Source organism: Miniopterus schreibersii (genome assembly GCF_964146895.1).
Source record: "Miniopterus schreibersii genome assembly, chromosome: 10".
Lineage (NCBI taxonomy): Eukaryota > Metazoa > Chordata > Mammalia > Chiroptera > Miniopteridae > Miniopterus > Miniopterus schreibersii.
In genome coordinates this window covers 60,821,332-60,843,417 of record NC_138110.1, presented here as the reverse complement: position 1 = coordinate 60,843,417, position 22,086 = coordinate 60,821,332, and the positions used below count along the sequence as shown (strand labels likewise).

Sequence of the window (22,086 nt, the reverse complement as noted above, 5' to 3'; positions counted from 1 at the left end):
CAGTGGTCAGTGGGACCACCCATTGTCCTGCACACAGAAGGGACCACAGAAAGCAGAGGGCCTGGTTACCTCCACACAGGGAGACAGACCCCTGTGTTCTGAATACTAATGCAATGGTGGGAACTGGCTAATGCCACCATCGAACCACGCCTGTGCTCTCCCAAAACAGAACAATGGGCCTCAAAAGACAGAGTAGCCCTGAGATGGCCCCACAGGGAGATGGCTCTGGCCTCTGCACACTGAGGTAAAATGCCAGGACACTCAATCCCAGAATGCTGAAGAATGCCAAGGCTGGAACTGACTGACTGGGTGGCTTAGTCCTGACCATGAGAACTACCAGGGGCCGGACAATGGGCACTGTGAGCGCAACTGCCTGCTCTGTAGTGCAGACCTCACCATCTGGGTAACGAGCACACAGGCCTCCCCCTCACGGTTATGCAGACAGTTTTAAGCAGCTGATATCCACTTATACTCCAAAAAGCAATGGCACTTGCTAAGCTCACACCAACAAAGCCACTGCTATACATTACCTGACCAGAAGCAGGGAGAGACCTTGACCACCACTGCAGAGATAACATTTGTAGCTGGAGCATTCAAAACTCTCCAGCTCTTCAAATGCTGACTCAGAGCACTCCAAGGATGTTTGAGTCAAGAAGACTGGCAGGAGGATGTGGGACCCTACAGGTAAGGCCTACAGGAAGGGCGAGGCCTGTACTCAAAGGTTGCCACCAGCCCATGGACACCTTGATGCAAAGGTGAAATAGAAGTGAAAAGAGGCCCTTATCGAGATAGTGACTGCCATGTGCTGGAACAGGCCCCTTGAATACACTATTCATGCTAGGATATCTGCAATGTACATGGCACCCTTCTATAGGTGTTAAGATCTTGTATATGCAAACGTACTGGCAGCCCTACTGTCCACTGGGAATGTGGTGTCTAACAAAGTCCTCCTTTGCAGATATCAGCCACCAAGATGCTAACCCTCTGGGCTCTGGCCATCACACTGGCTGTCCAAGTAGAAGCACTTGACCTGCTGACCCCACCTTCACTGCTGGGAAAACTACCTGTCAAACAACCCCTTCTACAACCTGTACAGTTCCGCAGATATCCCCCACCTCCACAAGGCTCTGCCCCTAGAAAACGTATAGCTGAGACTACTCCTGTGGCCAAGCACTTCCTGTCTAACAGCAAAGTCAATGACTGTAAGTAAGAACTGTTTCACCTGTACACCTTTGACTGTCCCCCCCATACGTGCTTCTCATTTCCAAGCCCAAAGGCTATTTATTTCTTCTGAACAAGTGATTCTTAAAGAGGAGACGGTGTCGGAATCAACTCAGGAGCTTGTTAACAAAGCAGCTGGCCCAGGCCAGGACCTCAGGAGGTTGCAATTTCAATTCCCGGTCAGGGCACATACCTACATTGTGGGTTCGATCCCCAGGCGGGCATGTATGGGAGGCAACCAATCGATGTTTCTCTCTCACTTTGATGTTTCTCTCTCCTCTCTCTAAAAATCAATCAAAAAAAAAAAAAATCTCTTTGGATACAGATAAAAACAAAACAAGAAAAAAAAAACAAGCTGGCTGGGCCCCACTCCAGACATCTGCTGTAGCAGTACCACAGCAGTACTTTCATTTATTGATTTGAGAGAGAAAGAGGAAGGGAGAGAGTGAAAGAGAGAGACAAACATTGATTTGTTGCTTCACACATTCATGCACTCATTGATTGATTCTTGTATGTGCCCTGACCCTGGATCGAACCTGCAACCTTGCTGTATCAGGACGAAGCTCTAACCAACTGAGCTACCCCACCAGGGCAGTATGAATGTCTAACAAGACCAAGATGATGCTGAGGCTGCTTGTCCACAGTCCCCACATTGGGTAGGACATGGCAAAGCAAGCTTGGAGAAGGGAGCTCTTGAATCCAGCAACCTCTCCATATAAAAGCCTGCCTTTTGTATGTCTCTTAGCACCTGAACACTGCTAGGAAGTCTCACAGCTTCTCAATGCTGGGCGCCAGAGCTCAGCCCAGGCACCTATGGGTGCTTAAAGCATCAATCTGCTTGACCAAGAGCCAGAAAATAAGAAATCTTGGTCCAGCTGCAAACCCCCTGACTGACCAGATTCCTGCTCCCCAAGCTCCTCTATTGCCCACTCCCTGGGCCTCAGCTTCCTGCTCAAGGAGATGTGGACTTTCATCCTCCTGCAGTCCCCCAGGGCCCAAAGGCAGAGGAGTCAGGGATTGCAGGACAGAGAACAGGGCTCATCATCAAACACGGGCCAGCAGGAATGTCCTCATGGCGACACTGGCCATGTCCTATCGGCCCGCATCATGCCTGGGGCAGCCTCCCAGTGTGACAGGACAGGGGGACAGGGAGAAACTCGGCACCTGCCTACTGATCACAGCTCACCCACCACAGCTTTACCTCTAGGAACATGTGCTCTGCTCTTCTGACCATCCTGCCTTATTACAAAATACTCCAAATATACAGAAAAGGTCAGACAGTGGTACAAAGGACAGCTGTGTACCCATCAAGCAGTATTTGGTGGTGGTGGTGGTGGTAGCGGTGGCGAACTTCACTGTCAAACATACAACAACCAAGACATACACAGCAAACACCTTTGTACCCAACATCTACATTAGGAATAAAATCAGTGCTGAAGGCCCAGGACTCCTACTGGGCTGCACATCCTTCCCTCATCTCTCCCTCCCCTCCAGAAGGGGCCCTGGGCCTGAAAACGTTTCCCACCCCATTCTTTATATTTTACAACACACGCTACTCCTTCTCAATCTAAAAATTTGCACTAAACATCATCAAGTTTCCCCAAAGGCGGCCTGCTTGCATTGTCTCTCATACTTACGTCTCTGAGGTGATTCATCCATGTTCTGATGAGAAATATTTGCCCATTCAACTTCCCTGACATAGTCTTCCTGATAAATTCTCCACAGTTTACACATCAACTGTGTTTTGTCCAACGGTGTGCTGCTCTGAGCAATGCTGGCCAAAACGCTCTTGTGCAGGTCTTGAGGTGCACACGTGCAAGAGGTTCTCTAGGGCATACACCGGATGGAGGTGCATCCACATCACTCCACACAGGCAAAGGCCCTCCAACTGCAGAGCCCTGGGCATGGGAAGAGCAGCAAGGCTCCAAAGCCACGGCCTAGAAGCTTCGTAGGGGCTGGTACTAGCCGGCTTCTTTCTCCTGCTACTCTACTGGGCCAAGAATCTTGTCCCTCAGTCCAATTCACCTGCATGCTAGGCAGCCAAGGTTGACAGTCATCCAGATGTGACAGCCCTTCTGAGTTCCTTCCTCCAGCCATCAAGAGCATCATGATAGGAAAGGCCCTTGTGACGTCACAGCTCTGCTACTTGGTCTTGACCCTCCTTTCCTTCCCACCATCTTCTGAGATCCCAGTCCTCCTTCACTTGCTTCTCTCCAGTGTGGAGGCAAACCCATGGTTAGCGCCTCCTCCACCCTGATGACAACAGTGCTGCGGGGGGTGAGAGCTGCCGCAGGACGTCTAGTAGAGGCAGCTAGTCAAAGGTGGCAGGACCTCTCATGACCCCCAAGGGAAAGGGAGGCCTACAGAAGGGAAGGGACTTGCACAGGCTCACCCAGATGGAGCACAGAAACTCCAGAGCTCCCAGCTCCACCAGCTCTCCCCTCAGCTGCCTCCTGCCCTCCTCAGCACTTCAAATGGCAATCACTCACTTCCTCCTGCACCCAGTGGCCCACACGGTAGGTTCTCTCAGGCACCCATGGACAGCTGCAGAGACAGGGGCTCAGGAGAGAGAAGACCCTGCCTCAGGACACTCGGATTTCAAGGGGCAGATCCTAGTTATATTCACTTCCAGGCTACTGGGCTCATTCCCTAAGTCACTTCGGAGTAACATACCCAAACCAGGCTAGCCTCAGGGAGGTGCTAATGAATATTACCTCTTAGCAAGGCACTAGTTTATTTCTCTGTCTCCAGGCTAGCCTCAGGGTGAGCAGAAGCAGGGATTGATGTGTCTGGAGGCAGGATATACAGTGCCTACGGGCCCCACAATTCGTCGGTGCTGGCTCTCCAGCTGGGAAGGTTCCTCTGGCTGAACCAGCTGGGCAGCTGATGGAGGAATGTGTCTCTTCACCATTTTCAGATCTGAACGCCACCCTGCCCCCAAAGATTGAGAAGATGCTGATGTGTGAGGAATTGGATCTGGCTGGCGTGCTTGGGACCGTGTTAGAAACAGTGTCCAACTTGGACCTGCTGTCTCTGTTAGACCTCTCTTCCGCCCTCAATATCCTCGGTGACAGTGGCCTTAGTAGTGGCCTTAGTGGTGTCCTGGCCAAGGGGAGCAACAGGAAGTCCTCAAAGCTGCCATTGCCATTGCCATCGCTCTCAAAAGCCACTGGTGCTGTCAGTAGCCTGTTACCCTTGGCCCAAGGGGCCCTGGGCAGCCTACTACCCAATACTCTAGAGACGGATCCTGGGAAAAAAGCTGACTCTGACTTAACCCCTCTCTCAAATCGCCCCCTAAGTGGTGTGCTCAGCACGGTCGGCGAGCTCACAGAACCGGCCAACAATGTACTGAAGAGTGTGGTGCCAGGTGGCCTCAATGATGCGCTCTCGGGCCTGCTGGGAAATCTTAACGTGAAAGATCTCTTGATAGGGTAAGTGTTTCCTCGGCCCGAAGGTATGGCACAGAGAAAAGTGGTGTTTCGGGATACTAAAGTTCATGGAAAAGGGACAACCATGTTTTCAAAAGCAATATTCCAGCTCTGTGCTAAAAGTGTGCCCTTTGGGGAAAGAGGAAAGGATTTCCTGAGCTTAGGGAGCTGGGCAGGCTCCCTGGGGAGTCCGGGGAACAGAAGCTTTGGGAGGTTGTTAACTGGCTGCTTCAATGGCATTTCTCCTGCTGCTCAGGCTGATTAATTGAGCCAGCACTGACCCTGATGCTGTCACTTTGCAGATTAGAGGTTCAAAAAGCAACTGTGGAGGACATGATGTTGACCATGACAGACGATGATGAGATCCTCGCCCAAGCCTCGACTAAGGTCTCCATAGGTGGAAAAGGGTGAGCCTGTCTCCAAATCAGTCAACTAGGTGCCCTAGACCAGCCCCTTCATATCCAGTGTCCAAGGGCCAGGCACGGACAACACAGAGTAAGGCACGATGTCTGAGGATGGGGCAAATTCGGCACCAGGCTCAGCTGCCCCTCTACTCAAGCCCAGAGGACCAAGGCGGGACAATGACCCCATGGAGCCCCATCCTCAAACAGAGTAAACAAAGCCAGAAACCCAGATTCCTTGTCAAATATGCTCATTTATACGGATGGCCAACAGAGAGAAAAGGCAGAGTGTATCTGGTACTGACTGCACTGGTAGTATGGGACATGTACCTTCCAAATAATCTGCACTCTCCAAAGAGAAGCAGCCCACTCTTACAAACACTGTCCATTCCAGGCAGTTCGGGGAGACAGAGATGTTGAATAGCACTCAGGAAGCTACCACTTTAAACATGCACGCACAAACACGTTCATCCATCCACCCAACAGGTAGCTAATAAACGCTCCTCTGTACCAGATGCCATGCTGGGCACAGAGGGAAGACTAAAAGTGGTCCCTGTCCTCGCTGACAGTCAACATGTGGGGGAGGAACAGGTTCAGATTATAGGCCCAGGACGCACAGGAAGATGTGAGAGGGGGAGGAACCCACACTGGGGACAGAGGACTTCTTGGACTAACACATACAGCATTGATACCTCTCACTGACTGAGCTCCACCCAGGCACTTAACTGAGGCACACTCACTTCTGGAAGCCTCCTGACAACCTCATCAAGAAAGCAGTCCTGTCTCAAGTTTAGAAAACCAGTTGAGGGACGGGGTGGAACGGGTCATTGGGGAGAAAAAGGGACATCTGTAATATTTTAAACAAAAATAAATTTTTAAAAAATAATAATAAAAAAGAAAAAAAAAGAAAAGAAAACCAATTGAGACCAGTAACCTGGTTATAAACCTGGCTCAAAGTCACACAGCTGAAATATGGCAGTGACAGCATTTGAATCCAGCATCCTGCCTCCAGAGCCCATGTGTGTGACCAATACAATTAGCACTGGTAGGAAGAGCCATTCATCTTCTCCAGAACATCTGACGTTAATATGGCCAGGCTCTGGTAAATGGGGGGTTTTCTTATGCTGTCACCCACACAACAGACAGCTGGGGTGCTGGGCACAAAAGTGAACCTGTAATGGGTGTCTAGTTACAAGGTAGCCTGGTGCCTCCAGCAAAAAAAAAGACTCCCTGAAGTTTGGTCACCACAGGGACTTGACAAGGTCTATGGAATGCCTGCCATGAACCAGCCTCTGAATCCTGTGTACAGGGCATGGTCAACCTTGGGCCATGCTCATTGGAAAGCACCAAACTTTCCCTCTCTCCAATAACCTGGACAAATCATGAGGCTGACTCCAAAACAGCCTATCACCTTGGCTGAGCAACATCTTGCAGCCAGGTCTGGTTTCACCTGTATCTTGCTCTCCACAGCCTAGCAGGACCTGTAATCACCCTACTGGGATTTCAAGTGAGTGCGGATGTGACTCTGAAAATTGATATTTCCACAAACGACACCCAATGCGTCAGCCTCAAAGTCCAGGACAAAGACATCAAGGCCAAGAAAGTGTACCTTCAGTTGGTGAAGACGTACGTGAGACCATTTTTCTCATTTTCTGTATCAATGGGCCTGTGTGCCAGAATGTCCCCACTGGTACACAGGGGGGGGGACCCTCACAGATTAGCTCAGCCAACCTAGTGGTTTCAATGATCAATAAACAGAGCCCAGAGAGGGGTCTCTGCTTAAGAACAGCCCATTATGTTTGAGAACAACCTTCCCTCACTTGGCCTGCTTCTACCTACTAAGCACACTTTTGAATTTTGTTCTTGTTTTTGGCATAGCAATGCATTCACCTAGATCAAAATTCAAAAGATACAGAAAGCCATACATTGAAGTCTCCTGCCCACCCATGTACACCAGCTGGCTATATATGCCCTGGAAGTAACCCATGAATCCAGTCCCTTTTGCTGCCTTTCAGAGATATTATTTGCATTGCCAGCAAATATGCATGAACACACACACACTGAAATGGGCAGACAGTATAGACGCCTTTTCACTCCAATTGTTTCACGTCAAAAACTGTGTCTGAAATTAGTTGCATCAGAAAATAGCTTCTTCTTATGTTAAATCTACCTAGAACTCCATTATGAACATGCACTATAATTTACTTAACCAGTCCCTTATCAAAGAATAGTGTTTTTTTCCAATTATTAACTTTGTGCCCAACTCCAATTACTAAGGCCCCACACACATCTGCTCACCAAAGTGCACACTGTTTGAAGGATAAACTCCTCCATGTGGGACGCTGGGTCAGATGTCTGGCTTTGGTAATTTTCCCAGGTATCCTTGCATCTCCCTTCATGACTCTAACTGAAGATGAAAGGGCTCAAGGGGTTGTAAATTTTAAGCAGCAGGACATCACTGCAGCTGTATCATCAATGGATGGGGTATCTCCAATGTTGGGCAAAATCCAGAAATGCAAAATCACACAGCTCTCCACATGTATCTTTCCCAGGGTCACAGATACTTTGCCTCTCCCTCTCCCTCTGCCCTTGGATGACATCATTCCTCAACTGCTGACAGTTAGCATGAAAGAGGAAGTAAGTCAGAGGAAAGGGGAGGGCACCACCGAAAAAGACTATGTCGCTGGGGGGAAGGCAGGAAGAAGCCCTTTCCTCAGATATGGCCTGATGCTGGGAGACAAGAGGGAAGGACACATTGGCCTTCAGGGGTCCAGGGGCTAAGGGATGCAACATGCCCTCTGGAACAAAAGACCTCAGCAGCAGGATAGGACAATGCCCCAGGCTGGGGAGGGACAGGATGAGTTCTGCCAAAAAGAAGCCCAGGAAATAGAAGAGAGAGAAGGGAAGGAGGGCAGGGGAAAAGGGGAAGAGGAAGCAGGGTGAGGAGACGGGCGGCCTGCTGCATTTCCTCTGCAAAGCTAACTGGTGGTTAATTCACAGATGAAAGAATCCAAATCATGTGACATTGATCTCAGTGATTTCACCGAATGCAAGAACTGTGAGTACAAACACCTCACTTCCCTGGAGCCGCCCAGCTCAATGCAGGGAGATGCCCACACATCCTTAGGAATCCTGTTGGGTGACAGACACAAGAGGAGGGGCTGAGCTGCACCCTGAGTACCTCCAAGCACCCAACCAACTCCTCAGCACATGAAATGTGGCAGCTTACCTGCTTCTCCAAATTACTGAGACTCACTATCCAGGCCATAAACGGGACAAAAAGCCTTGTAGGAGTTTCAGTGGGAGCTGCCCAGGCCCAAGATGGTCTGCAAAGTGCAAATGTGCATGGAGCCTGAGCAAGGAGCAGGCCCAGGCCCTCACCCCAGGGAGAATGAGAGGGAGAAATTCCCTCCAGTGTCCCAACCATACCCAGGAGACAGGGATAATAGGAAATGGTGGTACAGCAGCCACCATTAGAGCCAAATCAGGAAATTGGTGACATTTCATGATCCCCAGAGCAGAAATAGCACGGAGTCTGGGCAAGAAGCCTTTTCCTCCTTATGCAGGTTTTCGGTTATTAAAAACCGTTAAAAGAATGACATGTTTATTTAAATTTGTCACCAGGAAAACAGTAAATGACGACATTGGAACTAGGAAAGGTGTATGAGTGTGTAAAAATGTTAAATCTCTATCACGCTTACATATTCCATCCTTAATACGCACGCCTAATGAGTATGGTATCTAACAAAACAAAACAAAAAGCCAACCTCTTTCATATTGGCTCAGACCTCAGAAATTGTACATTCTCATTGTCATTTAACCCCCAAAGTCCCGTATCTGTGGCCAAATCAATTACTAGAGTGAGAGTGGTGATATCAGTATTTGCCTCAGCATTGGGGTCCTACACTCCATACCTCTGAGTGGCCTTGGACACATTACTTAGTCTCCCTATGTCAGTCAGCCTTGATTCAAGGGACTGGATCAGATGAATGCCAACTGTATTTCACCTACAAGTGACAGAAAGTGCTACACAAACTGGTTTAACAACAGCAATATATTGCCAGTTCTGAGCACTCAGAGATGGTGTTAGCTTCAGCATTCTCGCCCAAACAATGACAGCAGGACCCATCTCTTGGCTTTACCACTTCTGGGTAGGCTCTATTTTGGTTCCACGTGGAGTCCCCCACCTACCAGGAGTTTCACCACCCATTTCTTTCTCAAATAGCTCAAATGACAATCACCCAGAAATAACCTCCAGGGCTCCCACTGGCCTGACTTGTCCCGTCCCCACCCTTAGGGCCAGTGCTGTGGTAGGGAGACGGGGTGCACTGGCTGGCACAGCCGGTGCCTGCAGCCAGCTTATAGATTAAGAGTGTAATTAGTTGTGTTTTATCTCCCCACAGAGAGACCTTCAGGCAGCAAACTAAATCCAGCACACATGATGCCAGAGAATTTTCGAGAATGAAAGCACTCTGAAACTTCTCTGAAGAAATATGGAGCCAAGGACATCCTTGTGATTAAGGAGCCAAGTTGAATGGTGTTCTGGACATGTCAACTATTCTTTGGAATTTCACCAATGTTACCTTGACTTAACAAGTGCAAGAAAATCAGGAATGGGGTTTGGGGCACTTTGTAATCATCTCTAAAAATTATCTTGTTTTCATGCAGAAAATGACTCACTTGTTTTCAATTTCTACAATATAGGAGTTTCACTATATGTTTATGATAAGTAAAAGCACTACTTAAGAGTCCCAGGTTCGATTCCGGCCAAAGGTACCTACTTCGGTTGCAGGCTCGAGATGTCTCTCTCTCTCTCCCCCCACCCCTTCCACTGTCTCTGAAAAGCAGTGGAAAAAATATCCTAGGGTGAGGATTTAAAAAAAAGATTTTTCTTTCCATACTTCTGCCCTCCCCTCTCCAACTTCAAGTGCTTTCTTTTGCCCATTGGCCCAACATGAAAATCATACAGGGACTAGGATCCAGTGTCCCCATCATCACGTTACACAGCGAAAGTCACAGACCAAATGCTAAAAGATATATGGAATAGAGCAGGTAAGAAGAGCCTGGTGATACCATGAACAGGGAAATAAAGAATCTAGGTCCCAGCTTAGTGACCATAGGCCATGCCAAGTAGCTGTTAGAGGGAAGCAAGCTAAGCAGGAAACCTGTAAATAAAGAGAACCCCAGAAAAGTTTACAAGAAGAGTACTGAGAAACACAACTGTGACCTCTATACCAGGCAGAGACCCTCTGTCCTGGAAACAAAAGAGCTCAGACTGTGGACACCAAGACTAGATAGGCTAAGCAGGGCCAAAGACTGGGCTTTCCTCACAGTAAGGGGCAGCACCCCCCAAAATAAAGGCCAAATCACACTTTTAGTTTCAGCCCTTTGTCCAAACCTTAGGACTTGATTTCTCCCCAGGCTAGTACCTCACAGTCAATCCTTTCTTGGTAAATGGCAATACAATCCACTCAGCTTTCCTATCCAGACCCTTGGGAATTGTTCTTCATTCTTGCCTCTCATGAACAGATCCTGTTGATTCTGTTCCAGAAGCACCTTTCCCCATCTTTCTGTTTCTCTCTATCACCATCCTAGTCCAAGTCACCAATAACATTTACCAGGGCTACTGGTCTCCCTGTCCTTGCCAGCTATGATCCATCCTATACCTGGCAGCCAGAGTACTCTTTATAAAAATATATACTCCCTACTTAAAAACCTTCCAACCAGTGGTGAGTATATGAAAAAATCAAAACCCTTGTGCACTGCTGGTGGGAATGTAAAAAGTGATTGAATCTCTGTGGAAAATAGGTTGGCTATTCTTGGAAAAATAAACGTAAGATTTACATATGACCCACTAATTCCACTATTAGGTATATGCCGAAAACAACTGAAAACAGATATTCAAACTCTGTATATTAGTGTTCATAGCAACACTGTTCACAATAACCAAAAGGTATAAGCAGCCATAGAAAGGAATGAAGTACTCATACATGTCACAATGTGGCTCATCCTTGAAAGAATTACGTTCAGTGAGCAAAGCCAAACACAAAGTATGACATATTATACAAACAATTCAGTTCATATGACATATTCAGAATAGCTACATGCAGAGAAACAGAATACAAAGAAAAAGAGAGAAGACTCAAGTTACTCAATCAGAAATAAAAGAGGGGAAAATTTAAAAAAGAAATGAAAGAGGGAATATTACTATCAATCTTAAGAGAAATAAAAGGATTACGAAAGAATACTATGCCCCCAGCCGGGCACTGGCTCAGCAGCTGAGCACTGACCTAGGATCCAGGAGATTGTGGTTTGATTCCCAGTCAGGGCACATGCCCAGGTTGCAGGCTCAATCCCCAGCAGGGGGTGTGCAGGAGGCAACCGACCAATGACAATTCTCTCATCATTGATGTTTCTCTCTCTCCCCCTCTCCCTTCCTCTCTCTGAAATCAATAAAAGATGTATTTTAAACAGGGTGGGGGAAAAAGAGGTCCAGAGGGAAATCCTCAGGTAAAATATGAGAATAAAGTGAGATCAGCAGGTGAAACATGTCATCAAACTATAACGTCAGAAAGATCTAGAGCAGTTTTTCCCAAGCGAATGGTTCTATCTTCCCCGCCCCTTCAGTCTAATTCCCAGGGTTTGGAGGGGAAAACCAGAGAAGTTAGCAGTATCCACAGCAGAAACTGGGTTGGGCAACACTTAACACAGATACTTTAGAGAAAATCCCTTGAAACACTAACCAAGAAAGGAATGATATAAATGTAGAGACTGATGGACCACTTTAGTTTAGGTAAATTTAATTATTCTAAAGGCTGTTCATGTGGCAGAAGAGAGATGTGTTTTCCGTTTGACATCCAGTTGCTTCACCATTTGCAGCTTGTCTTCAAAGCTTCATGGCCTCTTTCATCAGTGACCAGTCATAACTCACTTCCTGTTGGGAAGGACTGCCCACATCAACTCTGATGTCATTGCTCAAGTGAGCAATCTGCTGAGGAGCCCTTCAGAGTGGTCCTGCAGAGAGCATGTCCTCTAAGTGTCTGAGAGCTGGCGGAGGTAATCTGAAAGAAAACCAGTCAGGGGAAGGCAAGGTAACCAAGACTGCACCACAGGGATATAATGTGGAGCCTCCAGAAGAGAGGCCACCACAAGGGACCTGATGGAGGTGACAGGCCAGCAGAGACTGCATGGTTCCTGTATGCCCCCAATCCTGGGAGGAAGAGACGTCTGATGCAATGGTAATGCATATAATTTTAAAAGTCCAAAATAAGTTAGTCTCAAACAGCCACTTCTTCTCTCTTGGGAGATGGCTCCACCCCAGCTCCAACCATGAGTTCAGGTATGAGCTGCCCATCACAGACCCTGCCATTCTACCTCCAGGGGTAAGCTGTAATCCAGGCTGGACCAATCAAATCCTTCCGTATGGCCAAAATTTGGTGAGAAAGGCTCTCTTTCATCTCTAATTAAGAGCTAAAAGCATGTGACCCCAAAGGTACCAGTGGTCTCATTTCTTACCATGAGAACAAGTCAGTCCATTAGTAAATATTTACTGAGTGCCTATTATGTTCTAGGAATAGTCCTAGGTGCTGGAGATACTAAGATGAGCAAAAAAGACATTTTCCCTGACCTCAAAGGAGCTTTCAGGAAAAAACAGACAATAATATGTAAAGAAACAAACAATAATGATTTCAGACACTGAAAAGTGCTATGAAGATAAAATGCGCTAATGTGGTCAACACTGACAGGAGCAAGGCAGAGGGAAGATGCTCTAGTACTACAGTGGCCAGAGAAGGCCTCTCAAAGCAGTGACATTTGAGAGAGAACCTGAAGGTTTTTGTTTTTGTTTTTTATTTTATTTTATTGTTTCCATCACCAGTTATCCCCTCTATGCCCTCTTCCACCTCCACCCACACTCCACCCTCCGCAATCACCACACTGCTGTCAGAACCTGAAGGTTTCAAAGAATGCAGCCAGGCAAAGATCAAGAGCCTCCCAAGCAACACAGCATGTACAAAGTCCTTGACACTAAACTAGGTGTGAGGGACAAAAAGGAGGCTACCAAGGCTGGAAGAGAGGGAATAAGAAGAGTGGAGGGAACGAGAGGTCGCAAAGGTAGCTGGGACAGATCATATAAGGCCTTGCATTTCATGCTGGCTCCAAGGGGAAGCCACTGGAGGGCTTAAGCAGAGGAGTAAGTAATCTGATCTAGAAAGATCACACTGCCTACTGTGGGACAGACAGGCTAGCGGAGAACAAGAATGGAAGCCTCTGGAATTCTCATGCACGGCTGGTGGGAGTGTAAAATGGTACCATCACTTTGGCTATTTCTTTTTTAATCCTCACCCAAAGATATGCTTAGAGGAAGGGGGAGAGAGAGGGAGAGAGAAACACTGATATGAGAGAGAAACATCAATCAGTTGCCTTCATTATGCACCCCAACCAAAGATCGAACCCACAACCTTTCGGGGCACAGGAAGACACTCAACCAACTGAGCCACTCCGGCCAGGCTCCAATATTTCTGTTATACAAACCATATGGCCCAGCAACTCCAAGCCATATACCCAACAGAAATGAGTATGTATATGCACTAAAACACAGTATAGGCCCAACCAGGCGTGGCTCAGCGGTTGAGCATCGACCTAGGATCCAGGAGATTGCAGTGCGATTCCCCATCAGGGCACATGCCTGGGTTGTGGGCTTGATCCCCAGTTGGGGGCATGCAGGAGGCAGCCAATCAATGATTCTCGCATCATTGATGCTTCTATCTCTCCCTCTCCCTTCCTCTCTCTGAAATCAGTAAAGATATATATTTAAAAAAAAAAAAAATTCAGTACAGAAACATTCATAGCAATTCTATTCATAATAGCTCCAAACTGGAACCAAAATGGCCAACCAAAGTACAATGCACAAATAAACTGTGGTATATTCAGACAATATGGAGTAAATACAAGGGTGGGCAAAAAAGTAGGCTTACAGTTGTGGGTATGCAAAACACAGAGTTAATAATCATAACCTGCAGGTCTTTTTCCATACGAACAACTGTAAACCTACTTTTGCCCACCCCTGTACAATCATGGATGAACTGCACAACCTAAGCTTGAGGGAAAGAAGACAGGCACCAAAAATATATACTGTATGATTCAACTGTATAACAATAAAAAACAGGCAAAACTAAACTATGGTACTAGAAATCAGGATTCAAGGCAACTGGTAGGGACATAGGGGGCTATCTAGGATTCTGAAAATATTGTTTCTTGATCTAGGTGTTAGTTACATGGGTAGGTTCACATTATAATTCATCAAGTAGTACGCTTATAGTGTGGCAATTTTCTACATTTATGATATACTTCAATAAAATAATTCTATTTTAAAATATAGACGCAGAAGACCAGTGAAGAGGATACTGCAGTCTCCCAGCCAAGAAATTATGGTGGATTGAAGACGAAAAGAAATGGTCAGGTTCAACATATACTCCATAAGAAGAGCTGAAACAGACTGTGGGTAGGAGTACAAGAAAGCAAGTATCTAGGATGATTCCTAGATTTCTGGCTTAAGCAACTCGGTGGTGACATTTACTGACATGGAGAAATCTTGATAAGATAAAAATTGCAGGAAAGCAGGAAGAATTCACTCCATTTTGGCTGCATTAAGTTTAAGGTGCAAGAAAAAAAGGAGATAAGTACAAATCTCTTGAGAAGATGGGAAGGGATGGAAGAGAAGGCACAAGAAGCAGCACTGACAGAAGATGCAGAAGCTTCCTACAGCGTGCCAGGCAAGCAGGCTGGTGTGGCTCAGTGGTTGAGTGTCGCCCCATGAACCAGGAGGTCACAGGTTCAATTTCCAGTCAGGGCACAATCCCAGGTTGTGGGCTCGATCCCCAGTAGGGGGTGTGCGGGAGGCAGCCAATCAACGTTTCTCATCAGTGTTTCTATCTCTCTATCACTCTCCCTTCCCCTCTCTCTAAAAAAAAAAAAAATCAGTAAGAAAAAACAAAAAACAGAGTGCCAGGCGAGCGGACAGCATGATGGGTAGAGATGGGAATGAGCTGGTGGACATAATGACGACACAATGAGGTTTCATCTGACTGTATCTATCTTCTTTATGAAATATAAGGCAGACATCAGCTGAGATTAGGGATAGGCAGATGAAGATTTAAGAAGAGAGTGGGAAAGTCAATTTACTAGGGAAATATGGGGTCAGGATTTCAGGGCCATGCTCAGTGCTCATTTTTTTGTGGTCATGAATTTCAACTGCGTGCAGTCAATTTATGTGGAAGAGACTATTCCTTACCCCCCAACATTTCTCCTCTTCTCCCTCAGGAACAAAACTCCCAATTTTTAACTGGACACGCGGTCATTCAGAATGAAGAGGACACTCCGCAGACTCTGAAGCTTGGTGTGCTGTTACTGTGGTAGAGAGCATGCGGAGCAGCTGCGCTCCTGAGATGAAGAGGGCATGCCCTTCCCCTTTCTTCTTTGTCCTTCCGCTCCCTGGGTATGGAGGCGGCCAGAGCAGCCTCTTGGATCATGGAGGTGACCTTGAAAGCCGAGGCCACACATGGAAAAACAGAAGGACCCATGAAGACAGCACAACCACCAGTCCTGGGCCTTCCTTACCTAGACTTTTATGAGAAAGAGAACGCTTAGCTCATTTAAGCCACTATATTTTGAGTTTTCAATCACCATCATCTGACCTAATCTCTATAATCTACAGAGATTAACTTTGTGCCTTTCCCCAGCAATGTTCAGCCGACAGGGTGCAGATGCAGAGGAGAGAGAGATAAGACAATGAAATTCATGAGGGAGTGGCTCCAGCATAGCCCGGAGTCTCTAAGTGAAGACAAATGAGAACAGCAGAGATGAGCAACAGAGAAAGAGCAGCAGGACCCTGGCTCCACGGCTCCTGCTTCAGTTTAACCCTCCCATTAAATCTCTCTTGTGGGGCTTATGTCACTTGGGAATAAAAGCGAGTACCAAGTAATACAGCATAACTGTCTACCTTCTTAACAAATGGAATTTTTCCATTTTACAAAAGAGTATCACCTAATACTACAACCGAACCCACCAACCTCATTCCTTTTATTGTTTAATATGTTTGTATTGATTTCAAGGCCATGCTCAGTGGTCATTTGAGTTTTGTGGTCATGAATTTCTTCTGTAATAAGAAGAAGGGAGAGGGTAGGGAGAGGGATAGAGAGACAGAAACATCGATGAAAGAGAAACATCAACTGGCTGCCTCCTGCACGCCCCCTACTGGGGATCGAGCCCACAACCCAAGCATGTGCCCTGACCAGGAACCAAAATGGTGACCTCCTGGTTCCTGGGTCGACGTTCAACCACTGAGCCACACTACCGGGCTCTCATTCTTTTTTTCAAGTACCCCTTAGCTACAGTGTAAAGAAAGGAGGAGGAGGTATGGGGGAGCAACTAAAAATTAAAGAAATGAACATTCAGAAGAGAGAGAAATAAAAAATAAGACAGTGTCCAAGCCTGGCCGGGCGTGGCTCAGTGGTTAAAGCGTCGACCTAGGATCCAGGCGATCAGGGTTCGATTCCCGGTCAGGGCACATGCCCAGGTTGCGGGCTGCAGCCGATCAATGACTCTCTCATCACTGATGTTTCTAACTCTCTCTCTCCCTCTCCTTTCCTCTCTCTGAAATCAATAAAGATATATTTTAAAAAAAAAAAAAAAAGTGTCCAAAACAAAAATAACAAGTGGAGAAGCCTATGAGAGACTGTTTCTAGATCAATCACGTTGCTGCCTAGTAGGAATTAGTCCACTTAGAAAATTCCTAGGTAATATTTAAGTAAGACAATCCCCAGTCAGGACAAGGACAGAAGGGAGTGGGATCATAAACTCATCAACCAACTAACTGATTGTGTTGTAAGTTTTTGTCAAATGGACAGAACAGAAAAAGTTGTGTTGGTAAAAAACTTCCAGGCCAATCCAAAAAAGTTATGTGCCGGGGGGCGCCCCGGAGCTGTAAGCCATGGACCATGGCTCCCATGAATTAAGACAGAGGTGACAGTAAAAGCAAGTACAGAAAGCAAAGTAGAGAGTAAGGCACTAAAATAGTAAGAAAACAAAACACTGATCAACACAAGCAGAAAAAGAAATACCTCTCTCCACCCCTCTCTTTTGCAGATGTTCCAGAGCTCAGTGTTGGAGAAGCAGCCTTGCTCCTGCCTACCTCACCAGTGTGTATCCTGCCAGCCTCTGGTTCTAGGGCAAAGTGGACAGAAGGACCAGAAGGAAAGGAAAATGGCAATGGGGATATTCCTCCTTTCTTCTCTCCTTCCTTTACTTTCTTCTTTCTTCCTTTTCTTCGTAAAGTAAAGGAAGGAGAGAAGAAAGGAGGACTGTCCCCAGTGAAAGGGGGAAAAAGAAGAAAGGGGAAATCCCAGTCATTCAGCTAGATCTGCTAGGCCAGGGAAGGGACCCAGGAAACTGGGGCACATTTAAGTTAGGGATGCCTGGAGCATCAGAGACCTCGAAAGGCATTCTGACTCTGACAGAACTATCAGAAAGACTAAATAGTACAATGGTTAAAAATGTGGACTCAGGATCTGGGCTGCCTCAGTTCAAATCCCTATGTTACCACTTGCTGGGTGTGTGACCCACTTAAATTCCTGGTGCTTCAGAGAACTATCAAACTCACTAAAAGTCACTTATACTTCCTGGCCTCTCTACAGCAGGAAACTATATGCTACCATGTACTCCAACCTCACCAAATTCCCCAAAAGAGAAGAAAAACAAGAAGGTATTAGTTAGAAACAGTCTAAGATTTAATTCAAAGTGCCCTTCCATTGTTTAGACTGAGAAGAGATTTTTATTTTACTAAAGAATTTCTCCAGGAAAAAATGTCATGCCCCCAAATTATCCAATCCAACACCCCAGTTAGTAATGCAAACCAAAAGCCCCAAAGGACACCTTACCTTCACCAGCACATAATCCCCAGGATGAGCTCTGACCCTGAGCCCAGAGTTAGTGACATCCTCCATCTCTTCATCAGGGAATATCACCTTAAGGTTTCCATCATTCCGGCCACACAGGTCAGTGGGAGAGCGTTTACTGAGCTGCAGAAAGAACAAAGGAGACTGTATAAACCTGTCACAGTCATGAGTTCTTGGAAGGCAGAAATTATGACTTCTCTGTCTCAGACCCCCAAGGATCTTACTCACAGAGCTTTCCTTAACCAAGGAATCTCTGGAGAAGACTACATGTTTACCACTGCTCCACCCAAGGGCAACACATGTCACACAACAGAAATTCAATGAAGTTTTGCTGACTCTACGATAGTGAATGACTCAGTCAATGAGTCTTTGATTACAGAATTCCCTTCAACAGGAAGATGCCTCAAACAGGACTGAAACCAAGGACATATGGGTGATGCACTTCACAAACCAACTTTCACTTTATCCAGTTTCATAGTAATCACTCAGGGATGTTCCAGGGTTGTCTACCTGGGTTACCTGCCCCTAAAGAATAGGTAGACTTGAAGCCAGAGTCTCCATCACAGATGCAGAAGGCAACAGAATAATACAACCAGAATGATGGAATTCGTTTCTAGGATATACACAAGTCTTTTTCTTACAGCTATGATGAAGTGACAAGAACCAAATTTATCCTCAAGCCTTAAGTAACCAGGAAACTGGACAAAAGGTATAAAATAACTATTTTCAGCCTGGCCGGGCGTGGCTCAGCAGTTGAGCATCGGCGTAGGATCCAGGCGATCAGGGTTCGATTCCCGGTCAGGGCACATGCCCGAGTTGCGGGCTCGATCCCCAGTTGGGGGCGTGCAGGAGGCAGCGATGACTCTCTCATCATTAATGTTTCTATCTCTCTCTCTTTCCTTTCCTCTCTCTGAAATCAATAAAGATATATTTTTAAAAATAAAAATAAATAAATAAAATATTTTCGGATTTTGGACAACAGAAATCATGTAAGACTGTAATTCCCAAAAGAAGGAAAACAATGAGATGAGCCCTCCAGTCACTGCTGCATTTTGCCAGAAGGCACACTCCAGACAGAGTATACAAAGCAAGGAGGGAGATTTCAAGGCAGAGACCCAGAAACAAACACCTTGTGGCTGGCTTCAGACCACACCAGAGCACCACCCAATTAGCTCCACAAATAACACATGCAAAGGGTAAACTGAGGCACCAGAGCCCTGCTACAACGAATTCTACTCTGTGGGGTCAGCCCCCTCACTACAGCTCACCTGCTATAGTCACAGCCAGTTCTCACAGTCAGGCTGAAGGTCAATCCCACCCAACAGCAATCAAGGCTCAACTACAACCGGAGGGCACACACAACCCACACAATAGACACCTCTGGGGCACCTGGCCTCCCAGCCAAGGGAATCTGCACCACTGAGCCCCACAGGACACCTACTACATAAGGCCACCGTGACAAGATGGAGAGATGCAATAGATCTAGAAAAACACACAGGGAGGCAGCCAAACACACAGGGAGGACACAAACAAACGTATCCCAAATGAAGGAGCAGGACAAAACTCCAGAAAAAGAACGAAATGAAATGGAAGCAGGCGATCTACCAGATGATGGCAGTGAACGCACAGACACCCGAAATCAAAAGCAACAACTACAACAACTAAAAATTAAAAAACACAGGAAATACTTAGGTGTAATCTAACAAAACATGTACAGGACTGTACATTGACAACTATAAAAACTGAAAAAGGAATGAAAGAAAATCTAAATAAAGGGAGACACACTACGTTACAAAAAACAAACAGAATATATGTAGATACACATGGTCTCACCCCCTCCACCAGCACCAGCTGGGAACAGCCCACGAACATCTGGTTGGCTTTTGTTGCTTCTTCTCGGAAGACAGTGATAAGTTCCTCCAAACGCCTTAATTTCACCTCTTCCAGGACATCATCCTTCAGCCTGTGATATGCCCGTGTCTTCTATAAAGAAGAAGAAATGGAGGTCACCAAGGACCTACAGAAGCCATCTTGAGGCACAGCAGGGGACCATGTCCATTCCACCTGTAAGGTACAGACATACGTACAGGAAACCTGAGCCACACCGTGGGGGTTCTCTAGTTCTGCGAGCCTTCCAAGAGAAAAAGGTAGCTATGCAGTGAAGTCACCATTTTTGCAAGGGCTAAATTTTAAATTTAGCACATGAAAATCATAGACTCAAAATTGTTCTTGACATTTTTACAGAATGTCCTAACAATAGTTACATTTGTACATATACTAACTCATGTGCCAGGTTACTAAGCCACATGGTTTTTATAAAGTCACAAGATGCAAAGCAGCTTAAATGTTTATCAATAGGTAACTAGTAAAACAAATTATTGTTTATTCACACAACAGAATATTACACAGCTGTTTAAAAGAATGAGATAGCTTTATATATACTGATATAACTGCTCTCCAAAGTATACTTTAATTTTTAAAGATTTTTTTTAATTGATTTTTAGAGAGAGGAAGGGAGAGGGGGAGAGAGAGACATCGATGTGAGAGAGAAACATCGATCCATTGCCTCATATATGCACCCTGACTGAGGATCAAGCCTGTAACCCGGCATGTGCCCTGACCAGGAATCAAACTGGCAACCTTGTGGTGCACAGGGCCACACCCAACTGAGCCACACCAGCCAGGGCTCCAAAATATACTCTTAACAGAAATAAGCAAGGTGCAAATGAACCTGTATAATAACTTTGGGGTAGAAAGAATACATCTAAATATGTTTTAAACACATGAAATACCTCTGGAAGGTTGCAGAAGAAACTGCTAAGAGCAGCTGCCTTCAATGAAGGAACTGAAAAGCTAGGCAACCTGGGAAGAAGTAAGAACTACTCACTGCATATGATTTTGATCTTTTGAATTTTATACCATGAGCATATATTACCTAGTCCAAAAAAAAAAAAGAAAAGAAAAGTTATCCTTGGCCAGCAAGTGTGGCTCAGTTGGTTGGGCACCATCCCGGGCACTGAAGGTTGCCAGTTCAATTCCCAGTCAGGGTACATGCCTGGGTTGTGGACTTGATCGCCTGTAGGGGGTGTGCAGGAGGCAGCTGATGGATGTTTCTCGTTCTCCCTCTCCCTTCCTCTCTCTCTAAAAATCAATAAACTATTCTTTCAAAAAAAGAAAATTTATCCTTGTAAAGCCTTTACATTATCCAATACCACGGTATGCACACGTTTATATGCACATGCACACACACGATCATAACACAGTGGGAGAACCACTGAGCCAGAAAAAAGTATAGAGTAAGAGAAAAATCAACACCCCAAAGTCTGAGCATTCAAATCAGTCTCCCTTTGAGAGAACTACAAAATCCAGAGAGACACATGGAGGATAGGTAGGGATCCTAAAGTAGAATTCTCCCACAGGGTTTACTCTATTCTGTTCTGTCTTACTAACAACAGCTTACCTCCATGGTACACCTACCATTCCAAAGCACTGTTCTAAGTGCTTTATACATATTATCATACTAACCCTCAAAACAACCTGAGGTTGATGCTAATGTTATCCCCATGTCACAAATGAAGAAACAAAGAACCTTTCCCAAGGTCACACAGTTATTAAATGGGAGAAGAGCAATTTAAGTGCTTGCTTTCATCTACTAGGCTACTTGATTAAGTCTCTATAACCTTAGCCCCAACACAGGAATTCGATCCCAAAGTGAATACTCACTTTGCCCAGTGCCCACAGAACATGCTTCCACACACACTGAAAACCCAAATCTAGCATTACAAAGAGTTCCTACGGCATGTTTGTGATGTTTGTGGAAAATAAGCAAAATGGAACCCAACGGCTCCTCCAAAGCTTCATCCCTAAAATAATTCGGTAAGAGACATGAATATACACACTGGCCCACTTACACTGCCTGCAGAACACTAAGCAGTGGGCTTTAAAAGACATGAATAAGCTCGATTGATGGCAGCTGAGTTGACAGTGACTAAGGTCACACGTTCATTCATTCATCGCTCAGCTTTCCTGAGCCCATGGCCACAGAGGCTCCTTAGCCTCCAGCCCAAACACAAGGCAAGTTAC

The 22,086-nt window shown here is 46.0% G+C and overlaps 2 protein-coding genes across 6 annotated transcripts in view; one reads left to right on the top strand and one right to left on the bottom strand.

Moving 5' to 3' along the window:
- Nucleotides 1-639: 639 nt before the first annotated feature.
- Nucleotides 640-9,716, top strand: LOC308562328 (vomeromodulin-like; the record flags this gene model as incomplete). Its single annotated transcript, XM_081148320.1, has 8 exons — nt 640-684; nt 959-1,202; nt 4,139-4,652; nt 4,952-5,056; nt 6,521-6,676; nt 7,603-7,687; nt 8,051-8,108; nt 9,454-9,716. Coding segments are annotated over 8 exons (1,209 nt in total). The 3' UTR covers nt 9,456-9,716.
- The window catches only part of CDK5RAP1 (CDK5RAP1 mitochondrial tRNA methylthiotransferase), a 30,265-nt gene continuing 16,811 nt past the window's right edge, over nt 8,633-22,086 (bottom strand). For 4 of the 5 annotated variants that reach the window (XM_081149541.1, XM_081149542.1, XM_081149544.1 and 1 more), the window contains exons 12-14: nt 19,837-19,986; nt 17,986-18,126; nt 8,633-12,111 (exon numbers count right to left, since the gene is read on the bottom strand). In XM_081149541.1, coding sequence (XP_081005667.1) covers nt 12,019-12,111; nt 17,986-18,126; nt 19,837-19,986 — 384 coding nt within the window. In that variant the 3' untranslated portion in view covers nt 8,633-12,018. Of the gene's footprint in view, nt 12,112-17,985; nt 18,127-19,836; nt 20,068-22,086 lie in introns of all 5 variants that reach the window. The other variant, XR_013999719.1, reaches the window with a different exon arrangement.